Source organism: Gymnoscopelus microlampas (genome assembly GCF_963454915.1).
Source record: "Gymnoscopelus microlampas genome assembly, chromosome: 1".
NCBI classification, from domain to species: domain Eukaryota; kingdom Metazoa; phylum Chordata; class Actinopteri; order Myctophiformes; family Myctophidae; genus Gymnoscopelus; species Gymnoscopelus microlampas.
In genome coordinates, this window is record NC_139962.1 from 24,334,946 (window position 1) to 24,357,553 (window position 22,608).

Genomic DNA, 22,608 nt, shown 5'->3' on the forward strand with positions numbered 1-22,608 from the left:
ATAATAACCTGTGTGTACTGTGTACTATGGATTAAAATACACTCCTGTTTTGGTGTTTCTCAGCACACACATACAGTACATATGTCCGCAGTGAGAGAATCTAGTTGTGTGCGGTAGTACAGCCCAGCTGTACACCATATGTACAAAACAAAACACAGTCCATCTCCACATCCTGCATCTCAAGCTCTTAATCTGAATATACCACAGCCAAGTGCAGCCTCCCTCCCTCTCTCTCTCTCTTTCTCTCTCTCTCTCTCTCTTTCTCTCTCTCTCCATCTCTCTCTCTCTCTGTGTATGTATATCTCAAACCTATTGCATTACATGCCCTGTGTTTGACAGATGTTTCTGATGTTTAGTGACACTTATTTGAGTCTCTGTGTATCTGCAGTGTCAGTGTTTGTGTTTACATCTATGCGAGTGTGTGTGCGTGTGCGCGTGTGCGTGTGTGCGTGTGTGCGTGTGTGTGTGTGTGTGTGTGTTCAAGCCATCTGGACATTGTAAATGTGAGTGTTGATATTAATCTGTTTAGCTGGATGGAACTAGCTGTGCATTGGGATGTAAAGCATGCTTTATCATCCCGGGATCAAAGGCGGCAACACAAATTAATGCAACTCCGGCCAGAGATTAACGTGGATTTCCACTGTATGTGTACAGTATGTAAACGCACTCACTTTTATCTGTGTGTGTGTGTGTGTGTGTGTGTGTGTGTGTGTGTGTGTGTGTGTGTGTGTGTGTGTGTGTGTGTGTGTGTGTGTGTGTGTGTGTGTGTGTGTGTGTGTGTGTGTGTGTGTGTGCGTGAGTGAGTGTGTGCACGGGTGTGCGAGCGTACACAGCTGTGTGTGCATATTTTGTTGTGCATGGGCCATACATATCCCTAGAATCCAGCCTTCTGCAAATCATCCAAACAGCTGTCCCACCATTGGCCCCGGCCAGTGGTGGAAAGCAATTAAGTACATTTTACTCTAGTACTGTACTTAAGCACAATTTTAAGGTACTTTCACTTTACTTGAGTATTTCCATGTTTCAATACTTTATACTTCTACTTCACTACTGTACATCTCAAAGGTAAATTCGTATTTAGCAGAGTACTTCTTCCACCACTGCAAACAGCTGGCCCACCATAGGCCCCGGCCTCGAACCTATAGCTCTACCCTGACCCCCCTCAGCCCTGCACCGCCATGACATTGTAAGCCAGGGGCCGGGAGGGAGGAGGCGGAGGTGTGCGGATTACGGTGGGATTGCACGTTCCTCTATGAGCCCCCTCCCCCTCCCCTCAGGATGTGCTCAGGCAGGCAGGGGTTCAGACCACCACCATCTGGACACACATCCCTGACATATGGACAGCTGCTGGGAGCTGCAGGTCAGCCAGCCCCAGACGAGAGAGAGAGAGAGAGAGAGAGAGAGAGAGAGAGAAAGAGAGCCCTACTTGAAAATCATGAAAGTTGGTTTCTTTTTTTCTATGTAAAGCGACGTTGGGTACTTAGAAAACTGCTATATACAGTACATCTGAGCTATAATTATTATTATTATGCAAATGTTCACGATCGAAAGAACCTGAACCCACTTTCACTTTAAGCATATTTGTCTCCGGTATCGTGAAATGTTACGTGAATTATTCACGTCCATAGATGTGTCTTAAAACAGTGGTTCTCAAAAATGTCCACAGCCCACCCATGATGGGTGGGCCGTGTGCATTTTCAGAGCCTGTTTATTTTAATGATCAATCAATAGATTGTGTTCTGGCTTGGAACAATGGAACCAACATAGTATATTTTAAATTGCCCTCTCTCGCTCCGTCTCTCTCTATTGCTTCCCTTCTTGCTTTCCCCTTTCATTTTTCCACACTCCCTCCATCCATCTCTTTTTCTGTTCCTCCCTCTCTCTCTCTGTCTCTCTCTCCCTCTCTCCCTTCCAGACAGCTGGCAGAGCCCATGCTTGGCATCATGGTTGCCTAGACTTCCGCCCGCCTCCCGCGCTGAGGATTTATAACCTCCCCCTGTCGCTTGGCACTCTGAAATACCCCGAAATAATTCATTTATTTCAGTGCCTGCCTGTGTGAGAGTCACCATGCGTGTGTGTGTGTGTGTGTGTGTGTGTGTGTGTGTGTGTGTGTGTGTGTGTGTGTGTGTGTGTGTGTGTGTGTGTGTGTGTGTGTGTGTGTGTGTGTGTGTGTGTGTGTGTGTGTGCGCGCACTGGACTGAAGGAAAGAAAGGGAGGGTCTGCTAAGTAGTTTCACAGCTGTGATAGTAGACGGGTTTGTGTACGTCTGTGAATGAACACGTGTTTATTGAATGTGTGTGTGTGTGTGTGTGTGTGTGTGTGTGTGTGTGTGTGTGTGTGTGTGTGTGTGCGTGTGCGTGTGCGTGTGCGTGTGCGTGTGCATGTGCACACGCGCAGGTCTACTGTACCTATCAGGGGTCCTTCTCTTGCCGTGCTCGTTGATCTCCAGCATGATCTCGGAGGAGTCCAGGGGTGAGCTGGCATTGGCGTCCAGCAGCAGCTGCTCGTGTTGGGCCAGGTACTGGGCGGGGGTCTGCTTGGCCAGCCTGGCACAGTGGAGCAGCTCCCTCTGTAGCAGCGGCAGGTTCGCCTGCAATGGGCCACACACACAGCAAATGATGGGATTTTCCATGTGTGTGCAATGTGTGCAGTGTGTGTGTGTGGTTGTGTCTCTGCTACAAAATGCACATGCACACTCACAGTCAGATCTGGAACAGTTTTACACACTCACAGTTAACCACTTAAGCCATATATACCAAGTCATATGACAAATGTAGCTTATAGATGGCCTATTTTTGCTATTTTCACAGCATGGCTCTGCAAGAGGCAAACCGGTGGACTGATCAGTGCTAAACTTGGTATGCATGCTACCAGTAGACCACAGATGTACCTCCACTAAGGCCTCCACTTATGTCTTTTAAAAAAATAGTTTTTTAAACTGTGGAAAATTTGGAATATATATGCAACACATATGAAACATAACACAAATCTTTTATGGGGGTCCCTGGCCCACAAAATATGTTCAGATGGGGGTCCGCAACCAAATAGCATACATTTATTTGGGGGTACTCGAAGAGTTTGAGAAGCACTGTCATATACTGGCCACATGAGGTCCAAGATTGACATTGGAGCCACACACAGCCATTTCTATTCATCTTTTTTTTCCCCAATCTGGCCAAATAGGAATACCAGGGTTAATGTGGTTAAATGTACACTACGGGTTTGACTGTACACATGCATACTATCCATATCTTAATTTTTTCCTGTAGCATGAATTATGACAAGTGATTAAAGTGATGATTAATTGCATAGTATAGATGTAATGGACTGATGTAGGGGGTGGGGGTGGGAGTGTTAAGTGGAAAAAGTGAAAGATGGAAACACGGTGGGAGAACAGACAGGGAGAAAGTGAGTGAAATCATGTTAGGTTGAGAGAGAGAGAGAGAGAGAGAGAGAGAGAGAGAGAGAGAGAGAGTGAGAGTGATAGATGAAGAGACAGGATGAGATAAGACAGATCCTTTCAGGGGTAACCAACCAGTCGATTACGATCTACTGGTAGATCATCAAAGCCTTGTAAGTCGATCGCGGGGTGGTCCCGGTGGCAAACGGGCGGCCATCGACAATTCACAGAATTTGTGTAGTGTAGACTAGGCTAGTGTGTCTAAGGCAGTGTTGCCAAGTCTGCTTATTATAAGCTACTTTGGGCTTGTTTTTCTGTAAAGTCGCATGAATATATTGGGGGTCCTTCAAGGACCCCCAATATATTCGTCCTTGACATGAAAATGTTTGTGAACCACTGCTCTAAAACAACATTCAACAATAAAGTTGGACTGGACTGCCCTAGTCGCTTATTTTGGACTTCTTTTCATAGACCTGATTGCTTGTTTCTCTCACAAAATCTGGCAACGCTGGTTCAATGGAAGCCATGCGTCGTTCCGCTGACACATAATTCGACTCGCGGGTCGCACTCAAGAAATAACGAGCGCAGTCTTGTGACATGCAAGCCTTTTCAGTGGTGGAGAACGCTGGATTTCTGTGTTCTACAACCAGTGGTGGCTTATCCAACGGGCTTTAGGTGCTGAAGCACAGGGCACCAACCTTTGGGGGGGCACCAAACGGCGAGAAAAAAAGAAAGAAAAAAAAACAGACGGAAAATTCCGCGCATACAAAGTGCCATCGCACTGATCACATTTGAGCACTAGTGGTGGAAGAAGTACTCAGATATTTTACTTAAGTAAAAGTAGCAATACCACAATATAGAAATACTTTTTAGGCCTGTGTTCAAAATGTTACTTGAGTAAAAGTACAAAATTATTGGCATCAAAATATACTTAAAGTACCAAAAGTAAAAGTACAAATATGTTTGAAAATAGCAGATCTGCAAGCTCACAACACATAGCAATGCATGTTGTGAGCTTGTAGATCAGCTATTTTCAGATAGTTATAAAATAGGGCTAAAATGGTTAATGTATGATTTATAATCTGGACTTTTGGTCAATTGTGAAGTATCCCCTGATTGTGTCTTGTGCACTTAAGCTGCATGCCTACTTGAAAATAATAAAATCCAAGTTTAGAATTCGTATGACTGACTCACATCTTAATGACTGCCTCAGACTGGCATTCACTAAGTATCAACCAGATTTCAAATGGCTTGCAGATAATGTGCAGTAATAGAAGTCTCATTAAAGGTGGGCTGATCCTGAGAGTATTGTATCTGTCACCATATCTGTGCAAATATATGGTCATGGATGCATTTTTGTCATTTGAACAGAATATCTGTAAATGTGACAATTCTGAATAATTGAGAACTGAGAAACTAAATATTGTGCACTGAAGAGAAGAAATCTGTAAAAGCAATTTATTTCATGTCCTTTGTGTTTTGTTTTATTTAAAAAGCAAAGACGTTTACTTGTATTTTTGTCCTAAAATGTATATTTCTAATACGTTTTTCTTAATATTTAGGAATTGATTATATAACTATCATCTTTATTCTTATTTAAATTACTAGTCTTTGTGTGGATGTATGCACATGCATTGAGCCTGTCAGAAATTGCAATCATGCAAGTGTTTTTTTTTTAAACATATTTTAGTGGTAGATCACGGCTTACAATTGGAAATAAAATGTGCTCTTGGGCTTGAAAAGGTTGGTTACCACTGCTTTAACACATTCCTCTGCCTTGTGTCTATTTCTCCAGGGCACGCTGTCTTGCATTCTGTCTGTGTCTGTCTGTGTGTGTGTGTGTGTGTGTGTGTGTGTGTGTGTGTGTGTGTGTGTGTGTGTGTGTGTGTGTGTGTGTGTGTGTGTGTGTGTGTGTGTGTGTGTGTGTGTGCTGTCAGATAACTCTCTCAGCTTGTCTGGTTGATAAAGCCCAGCCATTGCTGCCATGTCCCAGATGTGGAGACTCACCACATACCAGGAGGTCTGACACACACACACACACACACACACACACACACACACACACACACACACACACACACACACACACACACACACACACACACACACACACACACACACACACACACACACACACAGTCCGTGCACACCCACACTGACTACATCCGCGAAGACCCTTCAATGAATCCAACCACTGTCCACACTCGGCATCATAATCTCTCCCAATGAGCCAAACACTATGCACTGCAGCTTGTACAGCATGTAGCACAAACCGTAGCACTGGCATAGGCACACAGTTAAATAATTACCGTTAATTTAACTCTCAGGCATGGATTCACAAAGAATGAATTGTGGCCGCTGATAGCACCATGAATTGCACATCACTTGCACCCACTATCTGCCCCATCTCAAGGGTTGAGTCACTAAAGATATTGCACTAATTATATGACAGCAAAAACACGCCCTTAACGTTTTGCATCGGATTGCAATTATATGTGCTGCTGATGCATCCTTGACTGTCACCGAGGAGTTTGTGGAGACAGTGCCAAGGCGTTAAGCAGGCCTATCAAAAGCCTGGAAATGCCAGTGCAGTAATCAAAATCGTAAATTTGATTAGAGCTAATGGACTCAACCATCTGCAATTTAACTCTTTTGTCTGATAATACAGTATTACATGGCCTAGCGTGTCACACTGAAGTCTGCCGGTTGAGCAGAGGGGCTCCGCTCAAACGATTCTTTCAATTAGGCAACTTATTCATGAACAACATTGTTACAGACAGTGCTTGAATTAGGCCGGTACTCACCAGTACAGAGTACCAGTTCAGCTGACTTTTGCCCACCGGAGCATCTTGGATATAAAGGGGATGATTTGGCACCAAATGTATGCATATTACCTTATTTAAATATTGGCAAATAGAACCGTAGCACCAACACGCTATTAACTTGGCAGTGCAGTTAGGGGTGCATTTCACACTTTGTGGGTGCTTTGACAATTACACGGTTTCTTTTTGTGTTATTTATGCAGGTTAACTAACTGCAAAAGCCATGGAATCTTATTGTGAATTTGCTCCTCAGAGTTACATTAACTGTAAGGATCTTACTGTGTACAGTTACTTAAATACTGCACATACTATTGATCATGTTTTTTAATAGCATAATACTAGGACTCCTCACGACTCCCTTTGCTTGAACCTTGTGTGCCCCTCTGTTTTGAGACTAAATAGGATCGAGCGCGTGGGACAGGAATGCGTGCCCTGGTCATTGCCAGCAGGCCAGTACACACCCTTACACACCAAGCCAAGCCACACATGCACATACACGCATACAGTACTCACTCACTCACTCACTCACTCACTCACTCACTCACTAGTGTCTCATAAAGACTGAATGACAGCTTTTCTCTGTTGCTACACTCTCCATGTGCTCCATAGTCAACAGCTGTGTGTGTGTGTGTGTGTGTGTGTGTGTGTGTGTGTGTGTGTGTGTGTGTGTGTGTGTGTGTGTGTGTGTGTGTGTGTGTGTGTGTGTGTGTGTGTGCGTGCGTGTGCGTGTGCATGTGTGTGTGTGTGTGTTCTAATTGCAGACCATTGCTGTGTCTCTGGTGTATGACCATACAGAAAGTCAGGATGGAGGCATCGGCTTATTTTCCTCCAATCAACATCTGTCATTCATATTCTCTTTCTCTCTCTCTCTCTCTCACACGCACACACGCACACGCACACACACACACACACACACACACACACACACACACACACACACACACACACACACACACACACACACACACACACACATTCACATGTGCTAGTTTTAATGAGTCCTAAACACAGGCCATATGGACAGAAGTGCTAAGCTGTGTGACTGTCTGTAGGAGGCTACTGCATGACGTCAGGCCAGTGGTGGCAGAATTACTGTATTCAAAAGGCCTGTATTCAAAATGTTACTTGAGTAAAAGTACAAAAGTATTGTCATCAAAATCACAGTTAATAGCAGATTTACAAGCTCACAGTGTGTCGTATTGGGACGCATTGTGAGCCCGTAGATAAAATATAAAAGTATAAAATAGGTGGTTAACGTATGTTTGCGTATTAATAATCAAAATCTGCAACGTAACTAGTGACTAAAACTGTCAAATCATCAAAACAAATGTACAATAATTGCCTGAGATTTAGTGGAGTAGAAGTATAAAGTAAAAAAAAATTAAATACTCAAGTAAAGTAAAAGTACCACAACATTTTTACTTAAGTACAGTGCTACGTCCACCACGGCATCAGGCTTATATTCACGTTCAGTCGGACGCGACAGGCGAGCACTCACCTTAAGGAAGGGAATGACGAAAGGTCTCAGAGGGAAGTTGGTGGCCTCCTGGAGCTTAGAGTGAAACTCCTCAATGGTGAGAGTGGAATTCTGTCCACCGTGGAGGAAGAGGACAAAGGAAATGAGATCATGAATGAAAGGTTCTTGAAGAACCAAGGACTTGATCACATGATCATTATTCCAAGAGGAAAATACGTATGTAATGTGCCTTAACCACATTAACTCTGGCATCCCTTACTAACATAACATCTGGATTTGATTGGACGTCAGGCGCCACAAACATAACATCCGGATTTGATTGGACGGTAGCCGCCACAAACATAACATCCGGATTTGATTGGTCAAGCTTTGCGTGACGTAGTGCTCTGATCAGCGCTACTAGATTGCAGCCTGAAAATTGTCTAGTTCTTTCAAAAAAATCTATATTACAAAAATTGAGAAAATAACAGATCTACAAGTTCTCACTCAATGCATCATGATGTTGTGAGCCTGCAGATCTGTTAGGGCTTCAGTGGTTAATTCATAACATACTTTTTCCCTTTCCAGAAACGTAGTGCAATCAAAAGTACAATAAGTGTCTTTGAAATATAGTGTGAAATAGAGTGAAATCATAAAAAAAAATGAATACTAAAAACTTTGTTACTGTCCACCACTGATTATTACAGCTTGACTACAGCAGGTCAGTCACTTACCACCAGCCCCAACACAAGGCTGCGGACTCTCTCTCCGATCTCGGGCGAGATGTCGTTGCCGAACTGCTGCAGGGTGGTGAGGAAGCGCTTCAGCTTGCACAGCTGGCGGGCACCGCAGGCCGGAGGCAGCTGCTGGTTGGACAGCGAGGCCGTGGAGGACATGGCGGGGCCGTTACTGAAGCCGTTAGGGGTGGAGGGAGCGCCGTTCAGCGACGTAGGAGAGTGACTGCTGCCGTTCAACACTGTACACACACACACACACACACACACACACACACACACACACACACACACACACACACACACACACACACACACACACACACACACACACACACACAGACGGAGGGAAGGCATGCCATTAGATTGGTTTGTGTTATAAACTGGACCTTAGTTGAATTAACACTCAGGAATTGACTGTGTACAGTACATACAGTATAGTGAATGGGTATGTGTGCGTGTGGTCGAGTTTCAACGAACTCCTGTTCGTTTCCGCCGTTCACCGTGGTCTTTTATACAATGAACTGGTAATTTGTGAATGTGTGTGTGTGTGTGTGTGTGTGTGTGTGTGTGTGTGTGTGTGTGTGTGTGTGTGTGTGTGTGTGTGTGTGTGTGTGTGTGTGTGTGTGTGTGTGTGTGTGTGTGTGTGTGTGGTAAGTAACTTCAGCTGTCTCACAAGTGGGACAATTTGACTCCCACCACCGCCACTATGCCAACTACTCTCATCAATCTATTCCACGCGCCCCCCCCCCCCCCCCCCCCCCCCCCCCCCGCCCCTTCTCTCTCTCTCTTTCTCTCTTTCACTCACTAGGATACAACTATAACAGGAACTTGTTAAAGACCTGCCAAAAATAGACCTGTGGTCTGTGTTACTTTTATTCCAATAGCAGGTGTGTTGCTAAATGTGGCCCTGCACATGTCCACCAGCTGAAAGTAGATTTGCAGCTTTGGCGTTCAGAACAGTCCGCGTGCGTACACATTCTCACACACACACACACACACACACACACACACACACACACACACACACACACACACACACACACACACACACACACACACACATATATACAGAGTATATAATTACTCACCTACAGTACTCATCTACGCTATATATATATATCATATTTCTTTATGATATACCCATATGATGACACAAAATGCATGCAAGTTCAATATGAATGTACCGTATTAGGACTAGTAAAACGTGATTTAGGTATCAAATGCTTTCCTATGTTTTCTTATTTCTTTCTTAGGTTTTTAAGATAATCTTTTTTATGCTTTGTTCAGACAGAGAGAGAGGAGAAACATGCCAGACAAGACGGGGGTCACATTTGAACCTGGGTCCTCGTGCTTACTAATAGGAGTATATGGTCTGTCTGAGCCACCAGGTACCCCCACTTTCCTACATAGTTAAACACTTCTCCACTTTATCAGCATTCTATAATATAGCAATGGAAGGAATCTTCTGTGGTCAAACATAAAGCAACAGGACTATAACTCACTTTGGATTACAATGGTATATCTTGTGCTCATCTTTGAATACATTACATTACATTACAGAATGCTTGTTTCCAAGCCCAGTCCAGGCCCATTAGTTCATTCTCTAACCACTTAAAACACTGTGGTTGACCGGAGTCAACCTAGGGGTCTATACTCGATCCTCTAGCATTTCCCTCTACACCAAATCTCTTCTCTCGACAAAAATAGCCGATCTTGCGATGCGGTTTGAGCTTGTAGATCTGCAATTTTGTGCCAAACGTTCGCCCCCCAGAATAGGGACGCTAGGGTTCAAGTGGCTAAGACATACATGTCACTCTAATCTGTTGCCTGAGGTCTCAACACATATGGACTAACCCATGTGATTTGAGGGGGGGAGGGAGGGGGGGGGGGGGCAGCACTTGTGTTCTGGTTTTAGAGAGAGAGAGAGAGAGAGAGAGAGAGAGAGAGAGAGAGAGAGAGAGAGAGAGAGAGGGAGAGAGGTGAGGAGAGAGTTACACTGGTGACCGGCCGCCACAACAGGTGAAACAACATGGAGTGTCATTGCTATATAGGGAAGAAAGTAGACTACAAACCACCGCCACCGTGGCTGATGTCCCCACTAGCACTGTCTCAATACCAGCTGGTAAACAACATGCACACACACGCACATACACACGCGTGCACGCACGCACACGCACACACACACACACACACACACACACACACACACACACACACACACACACACACACACACACACACACACACACACACACAATATCCGAGCCACAATCACACACATGTGCTCAAAGACACTTGTCCCATTAGCAAGGGCATAATGCACGCCCAAAGACAGACACATGCATGCATGTATACACACACACACACACACACACACACACACACACACACACACACACACACACACACACACACACACACACACACACACACACACACACACACACACACACAGTGACTTTAACACTTGTCGACTGACACAGGGAACAGCCACACACTCTCGGAGTGAAGTTAACGCTCACAAATTTACTGTGCATGCTTTGAATCCCCCACCGCACATACAAGCATATAAGGTGTTCATGTCATGACAGTTGCGCAAAGATCGACAGTTGACTGAAACGGCATACTTGATCATACCCAACATTGCCGATGGACAACACAGCATAAATTAACAGTAGATACTGTAAGGTGATCATGCCACATTGAGACGTTTTGTCTGTTCGTACCCTCATTTCAGCATGTTTGAACAAGCCCATCATGACAAGAGAGACTATTTAAAACCAGGATGTACACACATACATAGCTTTTCTGAGGCAAAGTGTATAATGAAGGTAGACCCATGCCTATGCTCTGTCTGGGGAACAATCTAAAGATATTTCTCCTGATCTGACATCACACCAAAAATAACACTTGGCCATATGGCAGATGTTGTGCAGCTTTTGATCTGATAGCCTACGAGTAAGTATGATTATATATTCTACTACTTCACCCTTTGCATTTGTCCAAATGTGGCTGCCCAAAATCATGTAGTGTAGTGTTCAGAGTGTAATTGGCATTTAACCCATTCAATCCGGGAACACATCTGTGTCATTTTAGATCTTAGTTATAGCCATTATTTTATACTTTGGCTATTCAAAAATTGCTGATATACGAGCTTGTAGATCTGCTATTTTGGAAAAATCCTGAGTGCAAATCTTTGAATATAAATATATTTTTAAAGCAAACATTTGTAACTCAAATCTTTGCTTCTGGGGGGTCCCTGGAACAAAATATTTTGAGATGGGGGTCCGCGACTAAATATATATAATTTGTGGGGTCCTTGACATGAAAAGGTTTGATGAACACTGATATTATAACAACATATGGTTTTCAGAAAACTGTAAGGATTTAGAAGACATTTGTAGATTCCCGGATTGAATGGGTGTCTTGAATCTTTTGAATTTGTATAACAAACATATTTGGCCTCACTTGATTTACTTGTGGTGGGGGTGAATGAAGCGTTGCGATTGGCTGCCTGGCTGACGGCCGGCGGTGGAGGAGGCATGGTAGGTGGGGTGGACCTGGGCTGGGTTTTCACATCCGCAGGTGAATCTGGCATTGTTCCAACCTTCTGCACTCTGCTACCTGCAGGACAATGGGGGAGAAGGGGGTCGAGGAGAAGAGAGAAAAAATATGTTTTTTTAAAACTTTAAAGATGGTATTCATATTCAAACACAAACCTATTGTTTTGTGTGTGTGGTACAGCTGGCAGAGGATACAGCACTGGCCTGGGTTTTCACAGGGGAACCAGGCAGATATCTCCCCTGGCAAAAATACATTCCTCAAACCAGAACTTTTGGTGAGAAAAGAAAAAGCCGGACATTTCAAAAGCAAATCAATGCGTAGCGCACTGGAAAACTAATGCAAACTTGCATCGTGTCTCTCTTGGCTGGAGATTCAGGGAAACATACAGTACCACCTGCTCATCCTCTCAGCTGCTGCCGACCCCCCCCATCCCTTCCACCTCCCCATCTCTCTTTCCCCCTCTCACACACACACACACACACACACACACACACACACACACACACACACACACACACACACACACACACACACACACACACACACACACACACACACACACACACACACACACACACACACACACACACACACACACACAGAGCCAGACACACCACCATGCAGCTCTGACATCCCAATCAGAGGGCCCCTCTCTCTCTATCCCCTCCGCAGCCCTCCTCCCCGCCTGTCCCCTCCCGTCCCCCTGTTAAGACAGCCGGTTTGACAGTCAGTGACAAGTGTAGCTGGATCTGCTGCCGTCCATCACCGCGGAACGGGTCTCTCAGAAAGCCCTGCAGCGCGCTAACCAGAGGCTCCACTGTGCTCTGCCAGACATCCCGGCCAGGACCAAACAAGGCAAGGCCAGCCTGGGACAGGACATAGGACAGGACAGGACAGGGGGAGAGAGAACTACAGCATGCATGGGACAGCTGTGTGACCGTCAGGAGCGCACCACAAGGACTGTCGACCCATTTACACATATAGGTGCACCAGAACTGTCAGCCCCAGCACGCAGACATACAGTACCTGGAGAGGGCCGCACACACATGTACTTTGCCTGTATAGGTCCTAGAGCCGCTCTCGAGTCTCGACTAAAGAAATTAGTAGTCAACTCGAATGAAAGTCAAATCAATTCGTAAATCTGTGAAATTGTGGCTCACACAATGGCTACTAGCAGGCAACACTGCATAAATGAATGGCATACAGTGTACTCTTTAGCAGAGTAGTACGTAGTGATGTATTTCGAGAGAGCCTTAAGTTAGCTTTAAAGCATTTGCACATGTGTACTAGTAGTAATAGTAATAGTGAGTGCAAGAAATGTTTATGCAGTACAAACATGTGTATTTCTGCGGAAGTGTGCATGTATACACTTGTATTTTGTGTGTGTTTGTGTGTGTGCGTGTGTGTGCGCGCATGTGTGTGTGCATGCGTGCGTGCGTGCGTGTGCATAGTTAGTTTGAAGCTAATACAATACATGTTTTAAATGCATACAGGGGCCCCTGTCCTACAGCAGGACAGAGACTATACTAGGAAAGGCTTTCTACTAGGCGTCAGGACCATTCAATGACTCCATCAGCTGCTTCCTCTCTCTCTCTCTCTCTCTCTCTCTCTCTCTGGTCTATCAGCTGTTACTGATCAGGAGACCAGTTTGCTTTGACAGGGAACCCTACTGTCCCTGGCTATGTTAGGAAGAGCCCTAAACCCCATCCTTATAAACCCTTTCCCCTCTAACCTTATACACGCAAGAGCTGAGGTCAATTTAGTGGTTCTAAGAGTACAACCTCCAGTTGCTGGCATTGGTAAGAGGGCTGATAGCCGGCAATAAGATAGCATATAGCTATCCTGCCAGACCTGTTGCAAGACAGAGTTACACCACTCTTGGTTCTCGTCTCGACGTGGCGCTTTCACAGGGTTCATGTATGGAGCGTGCTTCATAAACACCCATTAAGAGAGTTCAACCCTGGAGCTACACAGTAGTGTTCGGAACTATAGGTCACCCCATGACGCACTGATTATTTCCTCATCCTTCTTTGTTCATGTTGTTATCTCTGAGCACACCAAAACAAATTCCATATAAACTGTTATTTTAGCTTTGGCATTGGCAACAAAATATTGAATATTGAAAATGATATGAACATTCTTCGTTTACTAAGTCTATGGGAGTGTCGTAACTCTCAATAGCTCTGGCCCCTACTAATGTGACCGCTTTCAAAGGTAAAATGTTAAGCCAGCCCTGGCCAGTCCATACTCATGAGCGTGCGATGGAATAAACTCTTTGTTCTCAGAAAAATCTCTCCAGTGACTATAAAACAAAATGTATTATAGTGCATAAAATAACTCACTAAGGCGATTTGCTCAAAAATCTGCTTCTAATTTAAACTTCCATGCACCAATCGATATGGACTGTGAGTCCAATATTTTCCTCAACAGAGCTGGAGGCTCAGTTGGCCTCAGTCCTGAGAGTTACCCTGCTTCTGAGAGAGACTTCATGTAGACGTGTTAAACAGCTGCTGTCTGTATTTAAAGAGTGCTACACAGTAAAATCCTCAGTGTTCATTCATCCATTTGTAACGCAGAGAATGTACAAATGTAACACAATGGACCCTTAGGGATGTATGTAACTCTGAGAGTGTACACATTTAACCAAATGGACCATTTTGGTACATTTTAATACTCTTAGAGTTAAATTAACAATGAGGACTTGAGTAGAGCTGGAGTAGAGCCCGACCGATACATAGGTCTGTCCGATTTATCGGCCATTATTTGACTTTTTGACGACATCGGTATCTGCAGTTATGCAGCCCGATATGTTTCCCGATTTGATACCACTTTCAACCCCCTATTTTGGCCTTGTCATTGTAGACGAACATTTTCAAAAATATCCAATCTATATCTACAAGTTCACAACACATCGCGATCTGCTATTTTTGAAGAAAATTCAATACTAGGGTTGAGTGGCATTGACGTGTTTCGCGTGTTTTACCGCAATGGCGCAACGTGCCAATGACGTGTTCGACGTGTTTTTGAAAAAAAAACGCTCAGAACCCAAGATATCATCATTTGAAGATTTGCTGCTCCATTCACTTATTGTTTAACTTATTACTGAAAAAGGTTGTTATCTCGGCTCCTGAGCACCTTTTTTTTTACTTATTATGTTATTTTCAAAAGGCAGACAATTAATGTCAACAAGGTCCAATGACCTCGTTGACATTTGTGAAACAGTGCAACCCTCAGTGATTAGCACCCATCAGGGGATCGATTATACTGGAGATAAATATTCTGTGACTACTTGAAAAAGGTATAAGAAAATTGAAAAATTGCTGGCACAGTTCGCAATTATTTTTTTATTTCATTGGCACTGAAGAGTGGCTAAATAAAATAAATTCTAGTTAAATATTCTCAAATAGAAAGTTAAATCCAATCTAAGTTTTTCAAATTGATTCATTTTGTGCTTTTTGACAAAATACCGGTCAGTATTGGTAATCGGTGGTCTAGCACTCTCCAAAATTGGGCTTGTACCCAAAAGTTTGCCATGGGTCAGGCTCTGCTGAAGCCAGCCGTACGAGCTTCATTGACACAGTGATCCTCAAGAACAGGAGGGGCACAACCCCCCCCCCCACCCCAATGCCAGACACTCCAAAGTCCAAACATAAACACACAACAAGGTTGTAGAGGCAGCCTGGGCCAGGTGGTATAAATAGCTTCCATAGACCCCCACCTACACACTCACACACAAACACACACACACGCTGTAGTGTACACACTCAACAGCTCTGGTGCTATAATGTTGGGTTCCTGGTGGAAAAGAGAGACTGTACTGATGCTCCTCATTGGTCAAATGTTATGTTAATTTAACGCTTGTAGCCATTTGTTTTATGGTTTACAGCAGGGGTCTTCCAAAAAACATTTACAATGTCTGAAAATACATGTTAACATAAATCCAACACATTATTAGCAACGATCAGGTGTAAACAAACAAACAAAAAATCATTTCATTTACACAACACTGATTCATAGTGCTGTCAAACGATTATAAGAAGCCATGAAAGCTGGAGCATTACTTGGAGACAACACATAGCCACTTAAAAGACAAACCTGTGGAATGCTTACAGTACTTCCATGCTAGTCTCACATCTCTCAATGGTGAACAGACATTGATGAGAGGATCAGCTAAATATGGTGAGCTAGATTTGGAAGACTTATTAAGTTGCATGGAAGTCTAAAAAAAGAATATGAGTATGCAACAATTTGTATAATAATGTATGTAGTGGGGGTCCCTGCTTCGTCTCTCTATCAGCTATGGGTCCTTGGCCTGAAAAACTTTGAATACCCCTGGTTTACAGTAGATACACGCACTAATCGTCATACACAAAATATGATATTGTACAAGTTACATTTTCGCAAATCAATTCTCCAGATTCTCAAAGGTAGACCTTTACAGATCCTGTAAGGAAATTCAGATTCAGCTTCACCCAGCTGATGGCTGCTCAGATGTTCAAGATGAGCGCTCTGGGGGGAGCTGTTAGGGGTCGAGCATCTTACTCAGGGACACTGCAACAGGTATACTGAGCAAGCCGGGGTGAGAACCGGCGACCATCTTAAACCTCAGACGGTCTCTCTGTACCCACTCAGCTACAGTACGTCCGGCTTCTCAATTATTCGGTTAATTGAAAGATTTATCGATAGAATAATTGCTGGGAAAATGATCGATAGTTGCAGCCCTACAAATTTCAGTTAGCTCTGTCATGCATTCCCAGCAGCTCCCAGGAGTCAAATCCCATATAGTATAGCAATATATTAGCAATCACCTGGAAGGTAACATTCAAATACAATGTTCTCTCACTCTAATAATAGCTGTCAAACTCTGAGAATAAATACACACAGCAACAGTTAAAGTGTAAACAATAAACAAATGTTTTACCACTACAGTTGAGAGAGGAGAAGAGAATTAAGGAGGAGAGGAGAGGAGAGGAGAAATGGGAGCTGACTGTCTATCTGCATGCACCGTGGGATTATAGACAGCTGTTTAATCTGACCAGCTAAAGGACAGGGCACACACACACACACACACACACACACACACACACACACACACACACACACACACACACACACACACACACACACACACACACACACACACACACACACACACACACACACACACACACACAACAAGCTCTGGATTTGACTTTTAATACATTAGGACATCTACTAGGTCTGCAACCCCATCTGTGCTCCCATTGTGCTTTGTGCTGAGGGACGAACCCCTCATGCCAAGAAGATTCACAGGGATACAGAGAGACACGCATTTAACCCCGTGTTAAGATGGACCCGGTCAATTTAGGCATTCTCAGAGTTAAACTAATACTCTGGGTTTTGCTGTGTGGGCTTTGGGGTAGGGAGGGAGGGAGGGAGGGAAGAGAAGACTCTGGTCAGCAGTCCAGCGGGTGAGGTCCAGAGGGGTGGTGAGCCGAGTCTATACCGGTGTGTACTAATTGTTCTATTTCCTCCACAGGCCTTTATCTGCCTTTCTGAAAGGACCCCGACTCTGTGATCAATACAAGCTCTGTTCAGGATGTCTGCTCCATTCCCTCTGGACATGGACACCAGGGCAGTGTAATGACTGGCTGGCTGGCTGGCTGGCTGGCTGGCTGGCTGGCTGGGTGACTGACTGACTGACTGACTGACTGACTGGCTCAATGATTGATGGGCGGAATCTTGGATGTTATGCTGACTGATCGGATTGCAGTCTCAGTTTTCTACTATGATGAAACATGAAAAACATTCAAGCTGACATGCACACAAACACGTTCATGCACAAAAACGCACACATATCTACAATCAAATACTACAGTGGTTTGTCATTTTTCTCTAAAGCTGTTTTTGGGACACATTATTGAGGACATATGCTCTTAAAGTCTCTTAAAACACATGCGTGCGCACGCACACACACACACACACACACACACACACACACACACACACACACACACACACACACACACATACACACACACACGGATATGAGAACATCGCATAATGACAGGCCGCTAGAAGCGCATTCAGATGCTGGTAGCGAGGATGTACGGTCTTTATTTCACATTGCCGTGTGACCGTGTGTTGTGTTTGACTGCGTGCATCGCATGTGTGTGTGCCTGTCCGCGGTCCCACTGGTCATGGAAATACAGCTGCATCTTATTAGCACTAGCTAACCAATGCAGAAAAGTCCCCTTAAATCCCCCCTGTCTCTTCAATCTCTCACACTCCGTGGGGACTCTCGTCGGTGACCACAGAGCTCTAAAACTCTCCCTCTGTCTCCCTCCCTCCCCTCCCACTGTAATTCCCCCAGTCTCCAGGAATGCTGTTGTTTTTAATTTCTCCCAGCTGCTCTGGCTGGCTGCCCGGCCGCCTGCCTTCGCACATCTGCTCCCCATCAGGCCGCTGAGGAGTCCACACAAACAGAGCCTGAGCCCCCCCACCCCCCCACCCCCTCCCGGATCCTCAGCCCCTGTGGCCCTCACATCAAAACATGGGGATTGGAGCACTCTGCCCTGGACGCAACACCCAGGGATGCAGCAGCGCCTAGAGAGTAAAAGCCTGAGTTATGCTTCGTTTGCGGGCAGGTGGCGCTGACCGATAACATCTGATCTACAAGCAACACATCGTGAGCTTGTAGATCGGCTATTTGCGGTGAGCAACACAAGCACAAACAAGTGTAAATCAGGCCAAATACGGCCCACAACAACATCCCTGTCCATCCCTCAGCACCATCTAATACAAAAGGGACCGCTGAGACTTGCGGGCGTACACTGAACTAGATCGCTGCCCCCGAACGTCATACAGGAGCTGCTGTATGGTTTTTGTTTTTCAGTGCGGTGACAAGACTACATCGTGCGCCTACCGGAGCGTGATATTCTAGTCAATCTAGTGTCTACTGTGTTGGGATGAAGTCTGAACTGCCCAAACCTTGTATGATGCAAGTGTGGCTATGTTGAAGCACTGTGTGTGTGTGTGTGTGTGTGTGTGTGTGTGTGTGTGTGTGTGTGTGTGTGTGTGTGTGTGTGTGTGTGTGTGTGTGTGTGTGTGTGTGTGTGTGTGTGTGTGTGCGTGCGTGCGTGCGTGCGTGCGTGCGTGCGTGCGTGCGTGCGTGCGTGCGTGCGTGCGTGCGTGCGTGCGTGCGTGCGCGCGTGCGTGCGTGTGTGAGAGAGAGAGATAGTGAGCAATATGCCTCTGCAGAGAGAGAAGTCAGACTCCATTTCATCTTGAGCTGATTTAGGGTTCACAGGCTTAAAAAACCCTCGCTAATGACAGGGTGGGAGACAGGCCTATGGGGTGCATGCATGCGCACAGACACACAAACACACTCACTCACTCACGCAAACACACACACACGCACACACAACCCCTCCCCACACACACACATACACACACACACAGAGAGACAGGCTTGCTGACTCCAAGCACATATGTTATGCGTGTAATCCCTTTTTATTTTTCAGATACTTGAAAACATGATTTTACACAAGCAAAACAACTAAAGAACAAAAACACAAAGGAGGATGACACAGCCAGGCCTCCCTCATGAAGACTGACAGAAGCCATGTCTTTGATCAGATTACCACTGTGACAACCCCCGCCCCCCCAATACAGTGACACCCTGACTTTACTTTAAGAGCAGAGAGGAGGATCGGCGATAACCTGAATATCTGAGGGCGAGGGTGGGGCAGTGGGGTCGCGGTGGGGGGTCAGAGGTGCTATACAAGGGAGGGCAGAGGAGTTGTATCTCTGTGAGTTGTCTCTCTCCGTCGGAGCCGCGGGGATCCTGTCATGCGGCGTGCTGACGGCTGTGAAAGCTGTTATTGATGTAATTGTATTGAAGTTCCAGCGGCCATCTGTTCTCCTCGGGGAGGGCCTGCCTCCCTCTCTCGTCAGCGGTGAAGTGGTTATGTGCAGCACATCGACGCTGCCGACGCGCAAGCTCGCACAGAGAAAAAACTTCCTTTTCAGATGTTCCCCACGGCGGCTAATAAAACCCAGATGCTAGACCGGAGCTGTCTCTACTAGCTAGGCAGATAACAGGCGAAAAACCGGCGAATCGTTCACTTCCGGATAAAAGCGCCAAAATTGGTACACATACTCCTTGGGTAGTACTGTTTTGATAAAACCCGTTAGCCACCTGAAAATTCAAGATGGCGGCCATTTTTCAAGATGGCCGCCATTGAATATAGAGTAATATTACATTTCCCAACAAAATCACATAGATACAAGCGCCAAAATTGGCAAACATACTCCTTGGGTATTGCTCTTTCGATAAAAACCAAAGATTTTAAGATGGTGGCCATTTTTCAAGATGGCCACCATTGAATATACAGTAATTCACAGTAATTTCACAATAAAATGTCATAGATATGCACCAAAATTGGCACACACACTCTTTGGGTATTGCTCTTTTGATGAAACCTGTTACCCATGTAAAAATTCAAGATGGCAGCCATTTTTCAAGATGGCCACCATTGTACAGTAGGCTATATACAGTCAAATCACATTTAGAAGTAAAATAGATTAGAAGCAAGCACCAAAATTGGCTCATATACCATTCTTTTAATAACATTTTAGCAGCCACCTAAAAATTCAAGATGGCGGCCATTTTGCAAGGTGGCCGCCATTGAATATACACTAATAATTAGGGGTGTGCCGATATATCGTCCCGCGATATATCGCGATACGTTTTCGCGACGATATGTATCGTTTTGGAAAAAAAAAATATCGTTTTTGAAAAAAAAAGAGTGACAACATGTTTTTTTTTTCGGGTCAGGTGTCATACTATTTGGATTCAAAACGGCTATTGTAGCTGAAAAGCTACAAATTTGCATGTCTGAATAATGCAAAATCAGAATTATTTGTTTGCATTTTCTTTTTTTCTCCTCCATATATTTTCATAATAAAAAAAGTGCGTATCGTATCGTATCGAAATCGTATCGAAGTTGTGAGCCAAATATCGTATCGTATCGTTTGGTGAAATTAGTGTATCGGCACACCCCTACTAATAATGCATTTCTGAATAAAATCACCAAAATATGTCCTATTTGAGTAATCTTGGTGTCAAATCATACATATTTCACTATGTAGAATCTGAATCTGGACCCATGGACTGACTCACTGGCTTCCTTGTACCATATATCAGCCTCGGAATCCTAATCTTCTGCTAAATTAGGGGATCATGCTATGTTATAAGTCTATTATGTGTAGCATTTTCTTGTACAAGACAAAGAGGAAGGGTAGTGTTTTCAGCCTGCGGCGAAAGATGGGCAGTGACTCTGCTGTCCTGACATCAGTGGGAAGTTCATTCCACCACTGTGGGGCCAGAACAGAAAAAAGTTGTGACCGTGTCGATCGACCAGAAGGACCCTTGAGTGACGAGGCAATCAGTCGCCCCGAGGTGGCAGACCGAAGTGGTCGGGCAGGGGTGTAGGCATCGACCATAGCCCGGAAGTAAGAAGGAGCTGTTCCTTTCACTGCCCTATTACAGGCTAGCACCAGGGTTTTAAACTGGATCCGAGCTGCTACGGGGAGCCAGTGTAGAGATCGGAGAAGGATAGTTGTGTGGGAGAACTTGGGGCGGTTGAACACCAGACGGGCTGCAGCTTTCTGAACAAGCTCCAGAGGTCTGATGGCAGATGCCGGAGCACCAGCCAGGAAGGAGTTGCAGTAGTCCAGGCGGGAGATGACAAGAGCCTGGATGAGCACCTGGGCTGCCTTCTCCGTGAGGAAGGGGCGAATCCTCCTGATGTTGTAGAGGAGGAATCTGCAGGACCGTGTCACTGATGCGATGTTTGCCGAGAACGACAGTTGATCGTCCAGGGTCACACCCAGATTCTTCGCAGTCCGAGTTGACGTCACCACAGCATTAACAATGGTGATGGCCATGTCTCGGTGCGGACAGCCCTTCCCCGGAACATCAGCTCGGTCTTGTCCAGGTTGAGCTTCAGGTGGTGCGTCGACATCCACTCCGAGATGTCAGCCAGACAAGCAGCAATGCGTGCCTCCACTTGTGTGTCAGAGGGGGGGAATGAGAGGATCAGCTGGGTGTCATCGGCATAGCAGTGGTAGGAAAGGCCATGGGAGTGGATGACAGCACCAAGAGATGTAGTGTAGAGAGAGAAAAGAAGAGGACCCAGAACCGAGCCTTGGGGAACCCCAGTAGTGAGTCTGTGTGGTTCTGATACAGACCCTCTCAGCATCACCTGGTAGGAGCGACCCGTCAGGTAGGATGCAAACAGGGAGAGTGCAGAGCCTGAGACACCCATCCCCTTAAGGGTGGAGAGGAGGATCTGATGGTTCACTGTGTCGAACGCTGCAGACAGGTCCAGGAGTATCAGGACGGAGGAGAGAGAGTTCGCTCATGATGTATGACAGATCAAGCGCAGCTGAAGGTGTTGATGATGCAAGGTTGGACATGTTTGCTCGGAAGCAGAGACCATATGAAGCCATTCCTCCAACCCGATCAGCGCTGAAGGAGCATGTAAAGCGTGCTGCCTACCAGGCGGGCTGTATCTGGAGTCAGTCAACAATAAGTCAACCAGAAACAGAGGATCCTGCCAACTGGGGCTGGAAGAAGAATGGAGA

General features: G+C 45.3%; 1 protein-coding gene across 4 annotated transcripts in view; it reads right to left on the reverse strand.

The window, feature by feature from the left end:
- cbfa2t3 (CBFA2/RUNX1 partner transcriptional co-repressor 3) overlaps window positions 1-22,608 on the reverse strand; it is a 65,533-nt gene that overhangs the window by 18,082 nt on the left and 24,843 nt on the right. For 3 of the 4 annotated variants that reach the window (XM_084057345.1, XM_084057344.1, XM_084057346.1), the window contains exons 2-5: window positions 11,884-12,039; window positions 8,413-8,654; window positions 7,721-7,810; window positions 2,409-2,590 (exon numbers count right to left, since the gene is read on the reverse strand). In XM_084057345.1, the coding sequence (XP_083913471.1) occupies window positions 2,409-2,590; window positions 7,721-7,810; window positions 8,413-8,654; window positions 11,884-12,039 (670 nt within the window). The remainder of the gene's footprint in view (window positions 1-2,408; window positions 2,591-7,720; window positions 7,811-8,412; window positions 8,655-11,883; window positions 12,040-22,608) is intronic. The other variant, XM_084057347.1, reaches the window with a different exon arrangement.